General features: G+C 35.0%; 2 protein-coding genes across 2 annotated transcripts in view; one reads left to right on the top strand and one right to left on the bottom strand.

Annotated features, from left to right (window-relative positions):
* Positions 1-23,343, bottom strand: part of LOC138698568 (uncharacterized) — a 102,494-nt gene that overhangs the window by 5,547 nt on the left and 73,604 nt on the right. The gene's annotated exons all lie outside the window — the stretch shown is intronic.
* LOC138698596 (uncharacterized) lies at positions 19,709-23,179 on the top strand. Its single transcript, XM_069824631.1, has 2 exons — positions 19,709-19,915; positions 20,342-23,179. The coding sequence occupies exon 2, from the start codon at positions 21,275-21,277 to the stop codon at positions 22,337-22,339; it is 1,065 nt and encodes a 354-aa protein (XP_069680732.1). The 5' UTR covers positions 19,709-19,915; positions 20,342-21,274; the 3' UTR covers positions 22,340-23,179.

Raw genomic sequence — 23,343 nt, 5'->3', positions numbered from 1 at the left:
CTCGTCACCTGTCACGATATGGTCAAGAAACTCATCGCCTTGCTCACTGTAATGTGTGAGAAAGCTCAATGCACTGGAAGCTCATTTGGTTTTGTGTTCCTCGGTGAGCATCTTGGGTACCCATTGTTGGCACAGTTTTCGATATCATAATCGATCTGTCACAATTTTGTAGAGAACACTCCGCGACATTTGAAAATTCAAGGAAAGCGATGAAATTGTGAACCTCCTGTCCTCATGAATTTTTTCGACAGTATGCACCAAATCGTCATTGATCAAAGATGGCCGACCGGTACACTGCTCGTCATGCACAGAGACGCGGCCCTCGTTGAACTTCCTAACCCATCTCCTTACCATTCCATCACTAATGGCATCACCATACACCTCACAAAGTTGACGATGAATGTCAGCTGGTTTGATGTTTCTCGCATTCAAGAAATGGATAACAGACTGCATCTCACAGTCGGATGGGTGCTCGATCACGTTAAACATTTCAACTGATCACAACTAACCACACACACGGACTGAAGCTCTGAAACTGCATGCACAGCTTGCCTGAGGACTGAAGAAGAAAACACGCATGCGCAAAATAACGATTGCAGCAATACGACGGCTATAATTGAAAACAGATCTTACTTTAATAACACTCCTCGTATAAGCATAACGGAAGAGCAGCCATCCTCAAGGCGAAAGACAAGAAAGCAACCAGACAAGATGGAATTTGTAATGAAAATCTCAAGCACACAAAAGATCAACCTTTCTGAAACAATCTATTCAACACAGTCGATTTTAATATGTATAATAGCCTATGTCATTTTTGTGTTTTATGTTAGTTTTCCATGTATTGCAATGTGTTGTTTTTATCGTGATTGTTTTTTTATTGGGTATTTATTTATGGTTCTCACGTAAATTTATATAAAAAGTTCACAATTAATTTACTATCACACTTTGCTGGTGTCCCGATTTTGAGACCTGAAAATCTGGTCACCTTAATAAATGAAGTGAATTTAGGGAGGAGGAACTACAATCCAACACTGCGACCTTTCAAGATCTTCTGCACAAACCCTCAAATCAGGCACATTCCCAAACCCAAACAGGCTTGTTGCATACCCAGGTTTCGACCAGGCAACCCCACTTGTCCTTAGGCCAGCCGGTTTTCAGGGAATGCTATGAAATAACGAAATGTTGTAGATTTCTAATATGGAGAAACGGGAGAAAAACCCCAACTGCGACCTTGTCCATCACAATTACTGTCACTATGGACTTCCAGATTAAAAATCCTAGGCCTGACCAGGACTCAAACTCAGACTGCCTATGTAACAGGCTGAAGGTTCACTCAGTCACCACAGGGACCCACAAGCAATCATAGTTTCTATATATTTCTATATAGTTTCTCAGCCCACCTGAGTTGTGACATTGCAAATTACAGTACACATACAACATAATGGAAACAGAAAACACGATGTAAATAATCAGACGTTTCAGACTAAGCTGGAGAGGTGCTGCTAGCAGCGAAAAGTTGTATAATACATATATATGAAAAGTGAGTCACATGACGAGCTGGTGGCTACTAAAGTTGAACATGTGCTACTACACGAGCTGTTAGTCGAAGGTACACACTGCAGTGCTGAATGGCTGCTACTAGCAGCAGCTGGCAAATCAGCCTATAGGCCTATTGAAAATAATTACATCATGGAGAAAAACGTAGATAACTCTCTAATTATTAAATTATGGTTAAAAATGTTATACAGGGAAAATGTACATCTGGCAACCCTATGACTACCACCAAGATTGCTCTCAGTTTGAAACTGGAGCCAAGACTAAAACTGTAAACATTTAACAAGAGAACAAAAGAACATGTGTAGTTCTCATATTTTGTTATTACGGTACCGCTTTACAACCAACAAAGTGTTGAAGTTTATGCACAGTAACATTGGTCATTGTCAGAAAATGTAGGAATCAGTTTACAAACAAATTGTTTTCACTCGTGATTACAAATGGAAACAACACACTTATCTGTCTTGTGCATGTAAGCCAGCAATCTATGTATGTATATCAATTGGGAGGTGACGTTTTATTTTGATTAGTATTATATTGTATTTATTTATATTCTATGGTATTCATACATTGCTTCACAGCTAGAATAAAAAACATAAAAAAATCTTAATAGTACTATAAATCTTAATTGTAGTCACAGTCTAGTTGAAATATATGCAGAAGAGTTTTACAATATAGTCTATTAGTACAACACAAAGTTTTAGTATCAATATTTAATACAACACAGAAATATTCATGAAGCTTTGTTGAATGTCAAGAATTCACCTATAGAATAGAAGGCGTGAGAAATTAGGTACTTCTTTAATTTGGTCCTAAATAATCTTATGTTTTGAGTTTCATTTTTTATATCCAGGCCCAGGTATTTATGGAGATTGCAAAAATCACGACATAATAGATATACAATAGATTTTTACTAATCTTTACGAATTAAGTGATTCTGATTAGTAACATGCTGTTAAAACAATCATGACAAATTGCGAAATAAAGTTCTAATAGCAAAATATGAACATATTCGCGAATTATTAGTATTGCGTCGTTTTATAGCGAATTTCATATTCTTTTGTTCGGATTTTTTTTTTCACTTCAATTTGTTATATATCCAAGTTGGCTACATTACATATTCCATGTGTTCTGATTACGTTAGTGAACTCAAAAGACGGAGAATTTAACATTTTACTAATCATTTGAGAGTGTTAATTTGAGGGCTGCAAGTTTTTTTCGTTTTTAATGAATATGTGTTAAATATGTATTGTGGGTCCCTATCACCACGGCATGGCACGTCCTCAGGTTGCGCATAGAGGAGACGGCCTCCAGATATGGAGGGTAACTGCAAATATATTGAATAAGCAGTCGTGGACAGCCGATAAGGGGTGGTCCTCCAGCTTGGAGGTTGGGCGAAGGGCTAACAACCCATCACCATAAAAAACAGCTTGTTACGAATCCCTACAATAAGCCTCGGAATAGGACTGATTCTCTGGCACGACCACAGCAAAGGAATAAGGTTTTGAGATTTGGCACTTGGAACGTAACTAGTCTTTATAGACGAGGAGGGGTAACATTAGTAGCAAAAGAACTAGCTAGATATAGAATAGACTTCGTGGGAGTACAAGAGGTTAAGTTAGATGGGAATGGCATATCACAAATAGGAGATTACTTGTTGTACTATGGGGAAGGAAACAATAATCACCAATTAGAAACAGGATTCTTTGTTCATGAAAGAATAAAATCAGCAGTAAAAAAGGTCGAATTTATCAGTGACAGGTTATCATATTTAGTACTTAAGGGTAGATGGTGCGACATCATAGTTATAAATGCTCATGCCCCTACAGAAGAGAAAGACGACCATATAAAGGATAGCTTTGGAACATACTTTTGATCAGTTACCTAGATATCACATGAAAATTTTATTGAGGGATTTCAATGCTAAAGTAGGACAGGAGGATATTTTTAGACCAACTATTGGAAAAGAGAGCCTACACGCAACTAGTAGTGACAATGGAATTAGATTAGTCAACTCTGCCACATCGAAAAATTTAATTGTCAAAAGTACAACATTCCCCCATAACGATATACATAAATATACTTGGACTTCTCCAGATGGATTGACACACAACCAAATAGATCACATCTTGATAGATAAACGGAGACATACTAGTATAGTAGATATTCGAACTTTCAGGGGTGCAGACTGTAATTCTGACCATTATTTGGTGATTGGAGAATTAAGAGAAAGATTATCAGTAGCCAAGCGAGTAGAGCAACAAGTTAATATTACTAAATTCAATATTTTGAAATTAAAGGACGAGGAAGCTAAGCAAAATTATCAGGTCGAAATTTCGAATAGGTTTGCCACTTTAGAAAGTTCCGACGAAGTTGAGAAAGAATTAGATGTTAATAGCGTGTGGGAAAATATCAGAGATAGTATCAAAATTGCAGCTGAGCAGAGCATAGGTTATTATGAAACTAAGAAAAAGAAACCGTGGTTTGATGAAGATTGTTGCATGGTAGTAGAAAGAAGGAAACAGGCAAAATTGAAATTCTTACAGGATCCAGTTGAGGAGAAGAGAGATAATTATTTCAATGAAAGACAGGAAGCAAGTCGTACACTTAGGAATAAAAAGAGAGGTTACTTGAAGGAAAAACTGAATGAGGTAGAAACAAATAGTAAGAATAAAAACATTCGAGATTTATATAAGGGTATAAAGGAATTTAAGAACGGATATCAGCCAAGGGTAAACGTGATCAAGGATGAGAATGGTGACTTGCTTGCAGACTCTCAGTCAATCCTGAACAGATGGAAAAACTATTTTGCGCAATTACTAAATGTACATAGGCCAAATAGAAATGATCGGGACGAAATTGAAATACAAACTGCTGAGTCATTTATACCCGAACCCACGCTTTCAGAAGTCGAAATTGCGATAGAAAATCTGAAAAAGTACAAGTCTCCAGGTATCGATCAAATTCCAGCAGAATTAATACAAGAGGGTGGCAGTGCTTATCTAGCGAAATTTATAAGCTTGTACTTGCTATTTGGGAAAAGGAAATTGTACCAAAACAATGGAAGGAGTCCATAATTGTACCTATTTTTAAAAAGGGGGCCAAGACTAACTGTAGTAATTTTCGAGGAATATCACTTTTGTTGACGTCGTACAAAATTTTGTCCAATATCCTTTTGAGAAGATTAACTCCGTACTTAGATGAAATTATTGGGGATCATCAGTGCGGTTTTCGGTGTAATAGATCGACTATTGATCAGATTTTTTGTATTCGACAGATAATGGAGAAAAAATGGGAGTATAAGGGTACAGTACATCAGTTATTCATAGAGTTCAAAAAGGCATATGACTCGGTTAAAAGGGAAGTATTATATGATATTCTTATTGAATTTGGTATTCCCAAGAAACTAGTTCGATTAATTAAAATGTGTCTTAGTGAAACATACAGCAGAGTCCGTATAGGTCAGTTTCTATCTGATGCTTTTCCAATTCACTGCGGGCTAAAGCAGGGAGATGCACTATCACCTTTACTTTTTAACTTCGCTTTAGAATATGCCATTAGGAAAGTTCAGGATAACAGGCAGGGTTTGGAATTGAACGGGTTACATCAGCTTCTTGTCTATGCGGATGATGTGAATATTTAGGAGAAAATACACAAACGATTAGGGAAAACACGGAAATTTTACTTGAAGCAAGTAAAGCGATCGGTTTGGAAGTAAATCCTGAAAAGACAAAGTATATGATTATGTCTCGTGACCAGAATATTGTACGAAATGGAAATATAAAAATTGGAGATTTATTCTTCGAAGAGGTGGAAAAATTCAAATATCTTGGAGCAACAGTAACAAATATAAATGACACTCGGGAGGAAATTAAACGCAGAATAAATATGGGAAATGCGTGTTATTATTCGGTTGAGAAGCTCTTATCATCCAGTCTGCTGTCCAAAAATCTGAAAGTTAGAATTTATGAAACAGTTATATTACCGGTTGTTCTGTATGGTTGTGAAACTTGGACTCTCACTCTGAGAGAGGAACATAGGTTAAGGGTGTTTGAGAATAAGGTGCTTAGGAAAATATTTGGGGCTAAGCAGGATGAAGTTACAGGAGAATGGAGAAAGTTACACAATGCAGAACTGCACGCATTGTATTCTTCACGTGACATAATTAGGAACATTAAATCCAGACGTTTGAGATGGGCAGGGCATGTAGCACGTATGGGCGAATCCAGAAATGCATATAGAGTGTTAGTTGGGAGACCAGAGGGAAAAAGACCTTTAGGGAGGCCGAGACGTAGATGGGAGGATATTAAAATGGATTTGAGGGAGGTGGGATATGATGATAGAGACTGGATTAATCTTGCACAGGATAGGGACCGATGGCGGGCTTATGTGAGGGTAGCAATGAACCTTCGGGTTCCTTAAAAGCCATTTGTAAGTAATTAAGTAAGTATGTGTTAAATAGTCTCAATCCAACAAATATTGTCTATTGGCCATACCACATCTTTACCAGAATCCAACGAACTTTTAATGTTAATTATTGGAAAGTAATATTCATACTGCGTTAATACTTCAATTCCAAAAAATTGTATTTTCCAAAATGTCCATTAATCTCCACCAAGAGTACAAATCAATCTCCAACAATCTCCGCCAACACCAATATTAAAAACCACAAATGATAAAATTAATCTCCATAAATACCTGCCCCTGTTTATATCCATAGGGAGGTTATTAAAAATTTTTACTATCATACAACACAGTCCTTTTTAATAGCACAATAGACTTGCCGATGGAATAAGAAAGTCAATTTTTTGACATGTGTTGAATTAATTACAAAGTTTTCACGATTACATGTGAGGAAGATTATTAATGAAAAAATATAATGACAATTGTTTGCTATCACACTTTGCCATGAGTTACAAAATATCTGTAAATGTTAAACTTCGAAAATTTAATCAAAATTACCTTAATGATATATATGTAGAGATTCAAAGCATATTGTCTTGACATTATCACAGGTGTTCAACAAGAAATTACAGTACATCAAAGTGCAAAATCGAATTTTACGCACTACAATTCTTTCTCAATGAGAAAGTATTTTTTTTATTAATGTCCTCCTACTTACATCCTTCTTTTTCACAAAACCTGAATTACTGCGCCCAGTCAGTCAGTTCCAGTTAAGGATAGTGAGATAGAATTTTTACATCTTGATTACACAACTTTTAACACTGTATCACTTCGGAATATGTATTATATGACTTTCTTGTGTTAAATTCTATCGTACCTGGTTTACATGTTTCGACCTATTATTGTTCTTCTTCAGAACTGGTCCTTGCTGGTCTTGGCGCCTCTTGTTTTGTTTCCTGTGAGGTTGTGTTCGTGTATTTCAGAACACATACACTCTTTGACTCCACATTACACTACACAAACACACCCTCACAGGAAACAAAACAAGAGGTGCCAAGACCAGCAAGGACCAGTTCTGAAGAAGACCAATAATAGGTCGAAACACGTAAACCAGGTACGATAGAATTTATCACAAGAAAGTCATATAATACATATTCCGACAGAATTTTTATTGAAGGAATTTGTATGATTCCTACAGAAATAATTACTTCATTCTAAAAGTAAAAAAAGTTTAATGTCCATATCACTGAAAACTTCCAGTGTAACACAATCAAGAAGACATACAACACTCGAAACTGTACAGTTAAACATATTTATATTTAAGGCAAATTAACAATATAATAAGAATCACTAATGTTTACATGTAACAGCAAAACATTATGTAAGTAGATATGTTACTTTGATGAGGCAACTTGTAATACATTAAATCATTAAATTAAAATTGTTATAGCATGAAATCTAATGTGGAAAAATAAGGTGGCTAAAAATGCAATAAAACTTTCATTAACTTGGGCGCTAAGCACTATTTAAATCTGAAATGACTAAAAGAGGGAGAAAGTAATGATGAAATATGTACAGAAGAGGTGTAGAATGGAATTTTTCCATTGCTGCTGATGAGTAAAGGAATTCACATTTCAAATACAGGCTCTATCTTTGTCTGCAGGTGAAAAAATAAGCTGAAGAGAGTATTCAAGTGGATTTAGTTATTTGTAACAATTCCAATAAGTAGGATAACCTCCTCACACCATTTTCACCTGCAGATGAAGACAGAAATTCCGTCTATTCCTTTACTAATTACCAGAAAATGGGAAAAAATATTTATATTGCATTTATTGTACTGTACTGTATGTATTTGTTTTAAAACCACTCTTTAATGGCTTCATACTAAACAGATTGGTAGCTCAGCTAGAAGAGCAACTGGCTACATACTGGAAGATTCTCGGTTTAATTCCGGGTAGTGATGGGATTTTCTCGTTGCCAAACATTCCAGAACAGCCCTGAGAATCACTCAGCCTATCAAATTGACTACCAAGTCCTTCTCAGGGGTAAAAAGTGGTCGGAGCATGATGCCAACCACACCACCTCATTCTAGTGCCGACTTCAAGAAAGCAAGGAGCTCTACTTCCAGGTCCCTCCTCCCACCCCCAAGCATCATCATGGCGTATATAGGGTATACGTTTACCTGTCTTACTAAGCAAACTGAAAATTTTATGCAATTTTATAGTACGAAATTTTTTGTACTTGTAATTTTTTATACATTGTAGGTCTACCTATTAAATTCGAACTTACCTAATTTGGGGCACTGATAGCTCAGAATTAGCACAATTGGCGAACATGAACTCAAACTCATTGAATGTATTGTCCACTTGGAAGTGTTCTGAAATTTGCATTATATAATGCACCAGCAGTCTCTACACATCCTTATGAATGCAGCAATAATAAAAAATTGCTAGTTGTGGACACATTACTCAAATTTTGTTAGAATGGCAATGAAGAAAGATTTTACTATATTATTTAATTATGCTGTACCAACTGCACTGTTATCAAGAATTCGCCATGGGATCACCTGCCATTCACTTCATAGGTGGTCGTAAATCTCAGAATAAATAACCAGATAATCAGCCTAACAGGATTCGAATCATTGCACTTGCGCAGTCTCAGAGTAAAAGTGTAGCTTGCTACATCCGAAATATGCTGGTGACTGGGAGAAAGAAGAAAAAAGGGCCCAAAGTGGGGTTTTTTAATATGCTGAAAATATAATAAAATTATAACATGTAGATGCACTTTACTGGATGCAGTCCAGCATACCTGAGTTGTTGGCACAATTGCACCCAACTTAAAAAATGGCTGTATCTAAACCCATGTACTTTAGCTACTTGAATCTCCTAATTTATTTATACATTTTAATCCACAACGAGGTTTATTCTTGTGCAAATCACAACCATATATAATAATAATAATAATAATGGCTTTATTTAACCTGGCAGAGTTAAGGCCGTAAGGCCTTCTCTTACACTCATAGTGCTTTGTGTGTAAGCAGTACTTTGTTATGAAAAGTAGAGGTGGGGTGTGAAAACATTTTGCCATCACACTCCGGAAAAATCACTGATAAATAATAGTGATTTTGTCACTGGATGATTCTTGGCGATTGTGGGGCTCCGTTTTCTGTCTGTAGATTTCCAAATCGTCAAGAACTCAATTTCAATGCCATCTACTTATCTCTGAACAAAACACGAGGAATACCAATGTCTCAACTGGAGCCCACATATGTTTTTGTTATTCTGCAAATTGAGTTGATATAGGTGTGCCATGTTTTATATCAACAACAGTGATTAGCACAACAAGAATACTGAAAACAAAACACGCTCTGACCTCTGAGCTATGTGTGGGCGCGCATATTCGCCCAAGAATGTTTATGAATGATTAAGTGAATCATTTGCGGAAGAATATAGTGACTGCATTAGTTTCAGTATTGAAGAGTTGCCGACATTAGTTAACCTTTTGAGTAGGACGAAACTTAATTGGATCCCAGTTATGTTGTCCTTCAAGTTAATCTTCTGACATACAATTGCGTGGAGTCTGGACCTGTCACATATACATACATCAGTTGTCATCACTGTGAGTAACGTAGTGGGCAGAGATGACAATTTCTCGAAGCTGTGACTTTGGAATTGTAGTCACAGTCTAACCAGTAACAAACCTATTACAGTGGCAAAATTAAGGTCTTAAAATCATATCCCACCACTAATGGAAAGCACAAATAAAAAGATAAGATGAGACAAAATACCAAGTGGAACATACAAAATTTTATGGATAACAAAGAGCTTAGTTGGTAGTGCACTTATAAGTGAAAATGTCTGGCACGGAATTCATGTTGTGAAGTGTTTACATTTAGCAAGTAAAATAAATGTGATATACATAGTTTTCATAATCACTGAATATGATGGCACTAGATATCACAGGAACTGGTTCAAATTCATTTAGAAATATAATTATTAAAAAGTAATTATTGTACCTTGATACAGTATGTCAAAATAGTATTTACTATTAAAAAAAAACGCCTTATAAAAGTATTTTTTTAATAACACAATTTGGAAGATCATCTTGTTTTACATTGGATCATGAAATTACATCGCCAATATGTACAGTCAGTAACAAAATGAAATGATTTACAACAAGATGCCCCAAAACGAAAATACTCTTTTAGTACACAATAGGCTCAGTTCACAATGCTTAACATTTAGCATAAACTCAATGAAACTGAAGTATGTATAAATTTAACATATCTTGATCCACACATGTATAAATATTTCCAAACATCAAGATATTGCTGTGCTCTCTGTAACACTGTATGAAGATCGAACACTACCGTCTGTATTAAGATGTCCCGATTTTTTTTGTGGCAGCATCTGATCTTTGACATCATTGCAAGATCTTACGTTTTACTTCTTTACAGCAATGAGCAATTTGGTGCTTAAAATTACGAAACAGTCCAGCAAGTATGCAGAAGATTTTAGTTGCAATGCCAAAATTGTTAAATATATATAAATAATGATATACATGTATGGTGGACTTTTGTTTGTCAACAAATGGAATGCTGGGTGCTAATGCTTCACTGACAATACCATGTCAAATACAGATTCAAATGCATGAACACACATAAAAATAGCTTCAATTAACTGAAAACTTTTACACTTTGGCCTAGTTGGCCTGTAGATCAACAAAGCAATTGTTGAATGGTTATTTGTCTGTTCCTGTTCAATATCAACTTAAAGGAAGACATCTCTTTCACTAAGTATCATCTTGACTTTTTTCACTTATGCTAATTAATTTTAACTTATATGATACTTATGATTACTATATACATCAGGCACAAAACTGCCTGCAGAATTCTCAAATAAAGACTAGATGTAAGTTACACAAGTTTGTCTACATATGAAAGATAATTAATTACTTCATATTCAAGTAAATATACGAGACAAAAACTATGAACTTCACTTCTTTTTAAAAACTTCACCAAACCACAGCTTATTACAATAAAATTGTGTCAACACTGCATCAAATGTTTTTGTGTTAGTTGTATTGTTGACTTTGCATGTCCCATTTGCATAGCATAGCAGCCACTAAGATATATGTATATATACGAACAGGTTTTGAATGGAGGAAATAAATGTAATTAGTCTAGTCAATACAGGGCTTGAAATTCAGAAAAAGTTACCTCAATATCCACTAAAATAAAACTTACTTCGGTTAAGTTTAAAAGCAATTAAAAAGTATCTTCACGAAAAAAAAAAAAAAAAAATCAACAACCAAATCATTAACTAAGCGGAAAAAGAGAAATGTGTGAACCAAGACACAACCCTCCGATATAGAACTGTTTGAAAAGTATTAAGAAATATTTTGAGATCAGAGAATGTGTAAAAATTTTGCTTATGCTGACAAACAAAAACAAAGATGAATTTCTGCTTGCAAACGAATTTCCTCTTCATCCACAAACATGGCCATATGTTATTTTTTTTTTTATCTTTTATCAAACTTCTGTGACAAGGCATGTTCAGAGAACACATGACATTCAGAATATGAAAATATAGTGCTTTCAGAATAAGACAGCATATAGCCTAAGTCAATAGAGTGCAGACAGCAGGTACATGTGACAGGAAGAAAATGTCAATTGCTGCAGTGGGCAGCTCAACTAACTGACTGAAGACATTTTTATTTCAATTAAAAATTCAGTAGATCTTGGAGTCATTAACATCAGATACATAGAAATTTACTTCGTTAATGAGAAACAGTGTCTTGATTTTCCCAAAAAGTTTAATATTGTATTGAACTATCTGACACATGGAAATTCTTGCCTGAAAAACTATAAGCGAGAAGTTTACCAAATGTCTAGACTTCTTTATACAGCAATCCTCCTCAATCCATTAACACTTTGCATTCTGCGTTTGTACATGTACAATCTCATTATTATAGACCAAAATTATGCATTATTTGTCAATTATGTTGATATTTTTTAATTTTATTTAACATTAGACTTAATTTAAAATAACTTTAAAATTTTTTATATTGTAATGTTTGTTTTTCCAGAGGAAAGAGAAGATACAGTATGTTTATAAGGGCAGGCTATGAATGTGGCGATAATACAACTTAAGCATGTCTGTATAAACATAATTCAGTATTCATATTGAAATTGAAGATTATTTTCTTCTTCTCTGTTAAAATTACACTCCTCAATCTAATTTAATCCTGCAGTTCATACCTACCTACAGTTCCAGTTTTATATTCTATCACTGTGGTGGGTATAAGCCTTTCAGTGAAAGTTGTTGTACAGAAGTGAATATGAAAACCGCAATCGAATATTATTGTGTTAAAATATTGTAAGGTAAATACAGTCGAACTTCGATAGCGTGAAGTGCTTTGGGAAATGCCAGAGCCATCTACATAGAAAGCTGGAGCCTTGAGTTGGCAACACTGTAAGTAACTGTCAAGCACAGCTCTATGATACAAAAGCATGTGTTTGTGTTAATGTTGCTTTTCAATACAAATTAATGTTATAACATAACATAAGTGTGTATTGATGAAAATTATGTCCACAGTCGTAGCAAAACTTTAATTATTTATGTATTATAAACTAAGGGCGTATTGGCAATAAAAACAAGACAATGAATGAAAATAAAATGACTGCAGTCTTTGGCAATTTTTACAGTTAATGATGACAAAGTGATTGACTATCCTTCTAGATATTAAATATTTTATAAACTACATTTTTATAGTCTTACTTGTGGTTTGTCATAAATGTTGTTACAGGCAAATTGTGGGGTCTCGCCATCTATATATCAATAAAGTTACTCCCTTGATTTTCAAGTCATTGTAAACAGTTATTTTGTGATCCCATAAATGTTGCAGTTTTGTTGAAGATTCGGAATGTCTGCTATACATCAGAACCATCTATAATTTGTAGATGCACACACTCGCTCTGTTGGTTTTCAAGGTTTGTTTATTATTATTTTTTTGTATTAATTATAAACATGTTTCTTTTCACTTCATATTTACAGGATTTAACATTCACTGAATTTATGCTAATTGGCACATACTTAATAATTATGTATTTTGTTACATCTTATATTAAAGGTATGTTTCTGCATTGTTTCATGGATCTTCATACTTGGCCTACCTGTATTTACACTCTCATACTTTATTATAATATGTCCATAGTTTCCTTTGTTTATATATATACACACACACATTTTTTGCATAGTTTACATTCTTAACTTGTTTTCTGTAGTTATATTTATTTAGAAAGTTATTTTAAGTGGCACAGTCTTTGTATGTAAGTACTTATGTGGTATTCTGAAACTCAAAATACCATTTCGGATTCCGTAATAAATTACGTACATCAATACTCTGAATCTTGATCATATCCACTTACTTTTGTATAAATTAATGTCGAAAATGTACACGTGACAATGAAACCAAAGCACTATAATGTCAAACATCGTGTTGTATTTTGCCTCTGCTCAGTGTTGCCGAACATACGCATGCTCCGGCTTATAAATGAAGATGGTTCTGGAAATGCAAAATGCTTCAAGTTATCGGAATATGCCATAAAAGTCTCAGTTATCAAACTAATACAGTAGCCTAGTGAAATTAACTGCTGCTACATCCTATACCACCATTACTACTACTGTACAACTAACTACGAACTGAATTCAGTATGTAAAAGTCAGTACTTAATTTCGATTAATTTCATAATAATAAATTTAATGTTTTCGTCCAGAATAAATATGTCAGTCACCAATGGATTCCTGGTTATTGTGAACTCTGGCAATGAACAAACAGATGTCTTAGCTAAGAGGGGTGTCCTTATCAAACAGCCCCCATTGCAACCACTCATTTAAGCATTACATGAAAAATGCTCTTCAAAATAAATTCTATGAAAAACTAAACTTCTCAACACCATTGGGGAAACAAACTATTAAACACTTCCGATGGTCCTAGAAGATCAGCAGTCGCTATATTCCACTTTTCTACTGGACATGATATAATGGGCAAACACCTAAACCACATTGGGATAATTCAATCCCCAAACTGTAGGCTATGCTCTACATTCTTAACAAAGAGATGGGTCATCATCATCTGGGAAAGTGTCAAGCCCTCCACTCCTCCCCCGAAGTTAACCGTTACTGGGAAGCCAGGATGAAGATGTGTTATTTGAGTTATCTGTAAAATTTTCCTATTAATGTTTTTGTTGTTTGTAGTCAATTAATCATTAGTCATGTACTAGCTAGCCATTTGCAAAATAAATAAATGTTTTTGTGCACATTTTTATTTTCACTCCAAATGTACTGGACTAATCTAAAATGTTACGACTGTTTTCTTATTACTAGGGGGTGGATGTTGATGAAAAGTCATATTCTTATTTTTCACATTAGGATGATGGCTATTAATATAGAAATCCTTTCTATGTTAATATCAAGGAAAAATATTAATTTCTTACATTGCATTTTTTTTTACATTGTTGAACTGATCGGTCATTTTAAAATTTTTTCCACATTTTTTGGTCATTTTTAATACTTTCAAGAACTTTTAGATCATTTGGGATGCATTTTACTTTCTTCTTTAACAATAGCTCTGTTAAATCATTTTCTAACCAAATAGGTCAGTATTAATTACCTACTGAATAAGTGAATAACAGTGAAGTTTGAGTTTTATACTTTGGAACAAACTCTAAAGTCCATCCCTCATTCCAATGAAGGTTTCACCTCACACAGCAGAAGTAATATAAAATGCTTGACAACAGCTTAGTTTAAGTGAGGGCTTTGACCTCTATTGTTCCTTTGCCGGTATGAGGGTGTCTTTAGAATTTGTTTGGAAGGGAGGAAACTTTCACCATGTCCTGGACAGGATGTTGTGTCCTCAACATGGTTCGGAAGGCATGTCTACTGTAGTAGACAATATTTTTAACACAAAGATTTCAAGAATGCATGCTGCACCCACAATTTGTTTTGTCATTCACACTCCCTCATCTGGAAGCTCTGGTAACAGAAGTAAAGCGCGGAAGGAGGAGATGGAGAATGAAGGCACTGTCATGGACCACCCCTGATTGAAACACATTGTAAACCCTCATTCAAATCTATGGTTTTCCCTTAAAACCTTCATTTTTTTGCATGTTCTTTTTCTTTATCTTAGCCAAATTCCAGGAAGTTGCCTCCTCTCTCCGAGATTTGCAGGGCAGTCATTGAAACAAGAAGTTGTGATGAGAGTACGGTGAATAATATTTAAATGTCATTTTCTTTTAATTTCATGTCATTTTTCCATTAGTTTAAGGGCATTTTAATGATCATTCTAAGTAGATTTTTTAGGTCATCAATATCTGCCCCCTACTTATTACCATACTCACAGTACTACCATTGCAGGTACTAGCAACTAACCAATAGTAACCAATACTTCCCTTAAGGTTCGACAATGTACAGTAAAGCTTACATAGGTATACAGGTAAAAGCAATGAACTTGTGATCTGTTGTAGCCTATTTTTCGAAAAGTGGAACTTCAACTCTAATTTTCAAAGCAAATCATCCTAAAAGAATAATGTTCAGGCAGTGGCGGTTGCTCTTTATGTGCTGCAGCACACAGTTAATTTTCTGTCCCTAGCATAATCTTATTTATATTTTCTTTCTTTCATTTGTGTTATGCATTCCAATGCAGCAGAATCGGGAGCTGCTATTGTCTATAGCTTGTGTGTCGTCTGCAAGTCCCAGTCGGTAATGTGTGCTGACTTCCTTATCGCAGTGAACTGCAGTGAAATACAGCGAATATTACACATGCACAGAGAGCTTACATTCTCTTGTTGTATGACATAATCTATGGTTTCCCATTATAAACAGTGTGAACTGCAAGGGATAGTAGCGAATTGAAATGACTCATTCGCATTGGAATTTTATAAAATCTACAACCAATCAGGAGTGACTGTATAGATGAATTGCAATCTATAAATAACGCGGACGTCATGACATCTCTGAGAAGCAGTCGTGTACTATTTGCGAGTTTGTGTCTATTTTACAAGTCCTGATCACAGCATGTAGGGATGACTATTTTATTCTTATGCTAATTATTAAACTTTCCTGTAAAACTGAAATGTATCGTTTATAACATTTATTATTAGCTTATTTATATGTACTATATTTAATACAATTTAATTAAAAGATGCTGTACTCCTATTCTACTCCTTCAACCATCCGACAGATGGCTTGAATACACCGGAATGCTATTCGAATTAAAAATGTTGATTGCTGGTTGCTGACATGGAGGGGTTGAACTCCAAAGTAACTGACAGCAGTGTTCCCAACTGGACGGAAATTCCGTCAGTTCCATCAAAACTGACGGAATTGCAATGTACCAGACGGGAAAGGAATGGCTTTGACTGGTAACGGATTTTCTGGCAGAAATTACGATTTACATCATCTTTTGACTTTTTAAATTGTTGTCAATTTTAATTGTTTCATTTTTGAGGGAACGTACACCAACCCAGCACATAAACTGCAGAACTAGAGGCAGATGATGTGGATGAATTATTATTATTTTAATCAAGATGGTAAGAAAGTTGCGTTAATATTTGCTTTCATTTTTATATAGATATATTAACTGGGTCTTATTTTTTTTTAATTTTAACGGATTCTGACGGATTTCCAGGTGTTAAGACTGACAGGGATACAATTTATGTGTTGGGAACACTGACTGACAGATTCTGCAGTATGAACTTTATACTGTTCCACTAGTGAGTAGATCAACCAAATTTTAACAACTTTTTTTAAAGTAAATTTTTCATATTGTAGCACACTCTCATTTTCAGCCACGAGCCACCACTATGTTCAGGATATCTTAACATTCTTCTCCACTCACTGCAATGGTGGGATTCCATTATATTATCGTACTCCTACCTAATTTAATTGAAAAACAGAAGTACAGCCATTCCAAGATAAGTGAGCCTAAGTGGTAAAAATTAAATTGGTGATAATAACATTTATTTTCACAAAGAGAGTCTCTGAATAGTGTAAACTGCCAGATTCCAAAAATATATCTATTTATTTGTACTTTTACTCTCATTTCTTAAGGTCTAAAAAACATTGCAGTAATCTTGGTCTTGGAGATAAGTTTGTATCCCTATGTTATCACCACTGATATATCCAAATCAGTTTCCTTAAGGTGGTATGCTTGCTACTTCTTATTGATTAGGCACACGGTGGACACTGTGGTTTTACATTTTGTTATTTTCTGCAATTATTGTGACAATATATAAAGATAGCCATCTTCTTGTCCCGTACGTAACTACAAAAGATATAAAAGTTTGTTTTCTACGTTAATGAAAGAAGATAAGTGTACAATATTCTATAGAAGTTAGGTAAGTACTGCTCTCATAACCTCACTAATTTTAATTAGGTTTTTAATATGGTATTTTTAAAGGAAATAAGGTTCCGTATGGAACAGTTCTGTACAGGACAATTTCATACAGAACTTGAGGTTAAAGTATTGTTGATTTATTGGTATTTTATGTAGAACATTTTAATTTGTTACACAGAATATCACTTATGCCATAGAGAAAGATTCTTGGATGTTTAGTTACAGAGCTATTGTTTTGTTTTAATTTCAGAAAATGAATAATCAAAGTAAGAAGAAGAGATACTTTGAGAAGCTCAAAGCAGATCCAATACGACTAGAAGCATATCGTGAAAAGGAAAAGCGAAGACTAAAAAACATTAGAAGCAAAGAGAAAGAAGAACTTACAGGTAGACTAGATTTACAAGAAGAGAAAAGAAAACAAGAGACTTTGAGGAAAAGAGAGTATAGAAAGAAAAAGAAATTAATGGCAAGCAAAGCCACTAATTCTTTGAATGCTACTCCTGAACTTGGTACCTATAGGCGACCTCAAAGTTTGGGAAAAGCTGTAAGCAGAGTCAAAAAGTTGCTTCCTAACAGTCCCACAAAAAAAGCTTGCTGCAGTTAGGAAACTAATCCAGAATTTTCCAGAGTTGTCAGATCTTCCGAAGAAGACAAAAGAAAAAAGAAAACTTAAGCTTTCTGCTGAGGATAGGGAAAAGATTGTGGAGTTTTTTATAGGGATGATGTCAGCTACCAGGCCCCGGGACACAAAATCTGTAAGATTCTGTAAAAAAAAAAAAAAAAAAAAAAAAAAAAAAAAAAAAAAAAAGAGAGAGAACTGTATTTCAAAAAAGGTATCTTATTACGTATATCAAAGAGACTTACCAACAGTTTTTAGTGGAGACTGGTATGCACCAAGTCAAGAAAACTACATTTTATGATCTTTGTCCCAGACAAGTTTTGTTGGTTTCTGACATACCACATGTGGTTTGTGTGTGTAAATACCACTCCAATTTTGATTTCTTGCTACAAGCTCTGCAGAATAATGGAGTAACCAGAAATAACTTTTTTCCAAAGGGCAAGGACTTAATAGAACGTTCAGTTTGCAGTATTAAGAGTGAAAACTGCATGCTAGGCTCTTGTATTAAGTGCAAAGATGTTGACATCCAGTAGTTTTTGTTGGTTATGACCCTGATCAAAAAATACATTGGAAATAGTGGGTCGATGTTCAGAAACATCTGAAACAAGTTGTGTGTAGTGGACCAGTTTCGGAAGTAATTACTGAAATTAAAAAGCAACTACCCAAGTTTATGTTCCACTGTTATGTCAAGAACACACAATCAGAAGAATTTGAGTTGCAGAAAGAAAGAACACCTGAATCAGGAGTTCTGCAAATAGACTTTGCAGAGAATTACTCAATTGTATACCAGGACGAAATCCAGAGTGCTCACTGGTCACATGCACAGGTTACACTATTTACAGCATGTGCTTGGATTGGTGGAAACAAAATTTCATACACAATTGTTAGTGACGATCTTTTGCATGGAAAATTATCTGTTCGAGTTTTTTTGTATAGACCTATTACAGATTTGCTGAAGAAGTTTCCTGGCCTAAAGAAACTATCCATCTTCTCTGACGGGACCGCATCACAGTTTAAGAACAAGTTTTCCCTCTCCCTTTTGTGTTCAATGAAAACAGACTTTGAGATTGATGTGGAATGGTTATTCTTCGCAACATCACATGGCAAGGGGGCAGTTGACGTAATTGGTGGTGCATTAAAGCGCAGGGTGTGGAATGCAGTGAAATCAAGAAAACGGCAAGTCAGTAATGCATGTGAGTTTCATCAATGTGCTAAAGATGAAATCAAGGGGACAATACTTTTTTATATTCCCAAAGAAGAAGTTCTAGCATATGAAGAGCTCATGAACAAGCAATGGGAAAAAGTAGCAGCGATTCCCAAAATTCAGCGAAGTCACTATTTTTTACCTTGACTGTGAAAGCATTCTTGTTGCCACAACAGCCAGATCAGAAATGTCTAGACACAGCATCTTCAAAGAATCAACCACATTAACCACTCTAAGAAGCCTATATTACGAGGTTTACTCTGAGTCGTCACTTACAGGAAATGACTCAGAATCAGATGCTAGAGAGACAGATAAGTCTTCAGATGAATGTGAAAATATGTCTTCTCTAGAACAAAGCCAGCACAACATAAAACATCCTGTGAATCTGGAAGGTTTAAATCCTGGAAAATTCATTGAAGTTGAATTGACAAGTGATATGGGACTAAAGCACAAATATCATGCTATATGTAATGGCAAAGTTCAAAACGAAGATATTAAAGTAGGGTAAACTATATAGTCATTGGCACTCTGATAGTTACTGGCATCTTTTAATTAATTTCCTCTATAATAAGGTTTTTAAGACCAATAGAGCCATCTGAGAGCAACAGCTGCATTCAGTGATATCTCCTCTTTGAAGTAGTACCGAAATTTTCCACCAGATTTGGTTTGTTTTGTGTCATGGCTGCTTGATATCAGACGCTGTATACTGTATCAACAATTTTAGGCGTTTTCTTAAGGTAAGTGTTAAGGATTTTGTCTCTTAAAAAGCATTACTGTTTTTCTTAGGTTCATGCTGTTGTAATGAAACTTGTATAGATCCATTGCTGAAGGTTTCTTCTATTCAAATAGACGCAGTTTAAACATCCTAACCTAAACGATCACCAAATGGCAGGGTGCCAATGACTGTAAAGAAAACATGTCGGTTTCAATTATTGGCAACCTGTACCTAACTGATTCACGTTTTTATTGTGATATTTTAATGCCATGTTGTTTCTTACGTTGCTACATAACCTCAAAATAATTTCCATGTGTTTAAAATTATATTTACCAGTTATTGGCATGGGGTGCCAATATATTATGTATGTGACTATCACTACCACTGTTATAGTTATTGGCAGTGCCAAACTAATTGATTTACAGCATTATTTTCTCTCCTTTCGAAGATTCATCAGCATGAATGACGTAAAATTTGGAAGGATAAAGAAGAAGACTGGAAGTAAGAAATGTTACAATCCACAACATTTAGAGGCAGCTTTAGAGAAATTCGAGGTAGAATGCCCAAAAAACCCGCAGCAAAAAAATACAACATTCCAAGGTCTACATTACAATTTCGACTCAGTGCCAAATTTTCAAAATCTTCAATGGGACCTGCATCAGTACTCAGTGAAGATGAAGAAAGACTGTTAGTAAAGTGGATTGTTACCTGCGCCAGAAAAGGATTTCCTCAGAGGAAACTGGATGTCCAACTATCTGTTAAAGAGTTCCTAACCATGAACCAGAGAAAAACACCTTTTAAGGACAATATGCCTGGGGATGGGGGGGTTCGATCATTTCTTCGTCGCCATCGAGAGGTTTCCATCTGAACAAGTGAAAGTGTAACTTCATCCAGTGCCACCGTTTGTGAAGCAGATGTCAGAAAATGGTAAAGAATGGTTCGTCTATCTTTTAGCACATGATTAATCATTCATCATTTACCACTTGACTTATTAAATTTTCCATGTAACCTACTTACTATGTTTATCTTTTTGAAGTAGCTATGTCAGAGAAACAATATTACAACTACGTATTGACATCACTGTTCTCTCAATCCTTAAATGAATATGAGAAGTTGAGAGAAGGAAACTGTTGAAAGAGTCCGTGTATTTTATGAATTGTTTAATAATTTGTTTATTCTTTTTAATTCTAGGTTTAAGCAGGTTGAAGATATTTTGGAAGAAGGGAATTCTTTAGACATTCTTGAAGATTCAATAAGGATATTTAACGGCGATGAATCAGGGTTCCAATTATGTCCAGAAACAGGGAAAGTTTTAGCCTTCAAAGGGGACAGAAACGTATATGAAGTTGATAGAGGTCCTGCAAAACTGTCTATAACAACAATGTTCGCCATCTCTGCTTCCGGACAGATGTGTCCACCAATGATTATATGTCCTTATCAAAGAATTCCCAATGAAATCACAAAGAGAATCCCCGACGACTGGGAAGTGGAGCACAGTACATCTGGCTGGATGACAGCCGAAGTGTTTTATGAATATATAGGAAATATTTTTGCTCTTTATCTTCGCAAAAATAACACAAAAATGCCAGTAATTCTTCTTGTTGATGGCCACTGCACCCATCTAATGTTCCAACTTAGTGAGTTCTGCACTGACTTAGGTATAATTCTGATTGCTCTTTATCCCAATGCTACCAGACGTCTTCAAGACAAGGATTTTGTGCTTGTGGATTGTTTCCATGGAATCCGAACAATACTGATTACACAAAATGCCTTGGGAAAAACAGAGCCACAAACAGAGTCCAGAAACCATGGCAGTAACATATTGACATATGGTATGTTTGAAGAAATTGTAGTAAGTAAATTAATTGCAGAAATCAAAACAAAAGAAGGAGTTAATGAAGCAGAACTTGCTCTCAAAAGACTCACTGACTCTTTCCTGGGAACGGCACCACAAGATCCCACAGAAGAGATTAATGAAGAACGAACTGATACTCCAGTTACTCCTCCTAGGGTTACTGTGGAAGCTGTTCCTAGTACATGTGAAGCCATAGATGTCGACTGTGTAAATAACTCTTTTCTGGAATTAGCATCACAACATCCTGCAGATAAGATTACTGAAGAACGGACTGAGGGTGTGGCTGTTCCTCCTAAGGTTGCTGTGGAAGAAGTTCCTAGCACAAGTGTAGCCATTAATTTAGAATGTGCACCTGAGACAGTTAAGAAAATGTCTCCCCTCGGAAAAGTTTTGCAATGGTCAAATACGCCAAGAAGAAAGTTCAAGAGGAATACAGAAAGAATGCCATTTGTCATAACATGTAAAACATGGAAAGTACTTTTCGAGGAGAAGGAAAGTAAGAAAAAAGAAGAGGCACTTGCTAAAGAAGAAAGGAAAAAGATAAGAGAAGAAAGGGAATGTGCTTTAAGTGTACCAAGACTGTTAGACTGACTGACTTAGAGTGTTCACTATGTAAAAAACTTTTCATAGAAAATGTGTACCAGATGATCACAAAATACACATGTCATTACCAGAAGACGATGATTCCTATGTTTGCCACAAGTGTTTCCAGTATGCTCATAGTTCTCCTAATTGGATGGATGAGGGCTCTGAAGACACAGAATGAAAAACTTAATGAAATAAGTTAATAGATATGTTAAATGGTCTTTATATTTGCATCATGCTGTGTGTTAAAAATGTTTTTCTTTTAATAGTATCAAATGGATAGTTCCGAATATGACGCTCTTTTTGGGTGCCAATGACTGTAGAATTTGATGCCAATAGCTATATATTCAAGTGCCATTGACTGCGATTTTCAGAGTTTTCAAAACAATACATTTTTATTAATTGAATATGAATTCAATTAACTTTCAAATATGTATCACTGCATCCGTTAGACTTTCCTTTTTCCATTTCTATAATGACATTTGCCTATAAAGACATACAGATCAGTATAGTAGTGAAAGAATGATGGAAGATGTCTTAACGGTGCCAACCACTATGCAGTTCACCCTACTTTTTTTTAAACAGACAGCCAAAAATGACAAACTTTTAAAGTTAGATGAGGAGTCCTCTTCATTTGAAAGCATTATCAAAGTGTCTCAGATTAGAAGAATCCTAAATGATCCTGATATTGTTAGAAAAGGAACTGAGAGATTGTATTATAAATTTAAGTGAAGGTTCTTCTTAAATTGGAATAAACTTGCAGTTTAATGTACGGTATAATACATATCATTAACACAATTTTTTATGGTTAAGTTTAACAGAACAATTTGACTATTTTTTGACAAATTTTGCTCTAATTACATATTCTTGTTCCATAAAATGCATGTAAAATTGATAAAAATAAATATTTGTTATAGTGAGATTACATTATTACCTCCAAAAAACAAAAAACCTTTCAAAGAAGACTCCTAATTCACAAGTGTCCTGTACAGAACTACATGTCTGTCCCA

The sequence above is a fragment of the Periplaneta americana genome, chromosome 1 (assembly GCF_040183065.1).
Source record: "Periplaneta americana isolate PAMFEO1 chromosome 1, P.americana_PAMFEO1_priV1, whole genome shotgun sequence".
In the NCBI taxonomy this organism is placed as follows: Eukaryota; Metazoa; Arthropoda; class Insecta; order Blattodea; family Blattidae; genus Periplaneta; species Periplaneta americana.
This window is presented reverse-complemented; position numbering and strand designations above follow the sequence as displayed.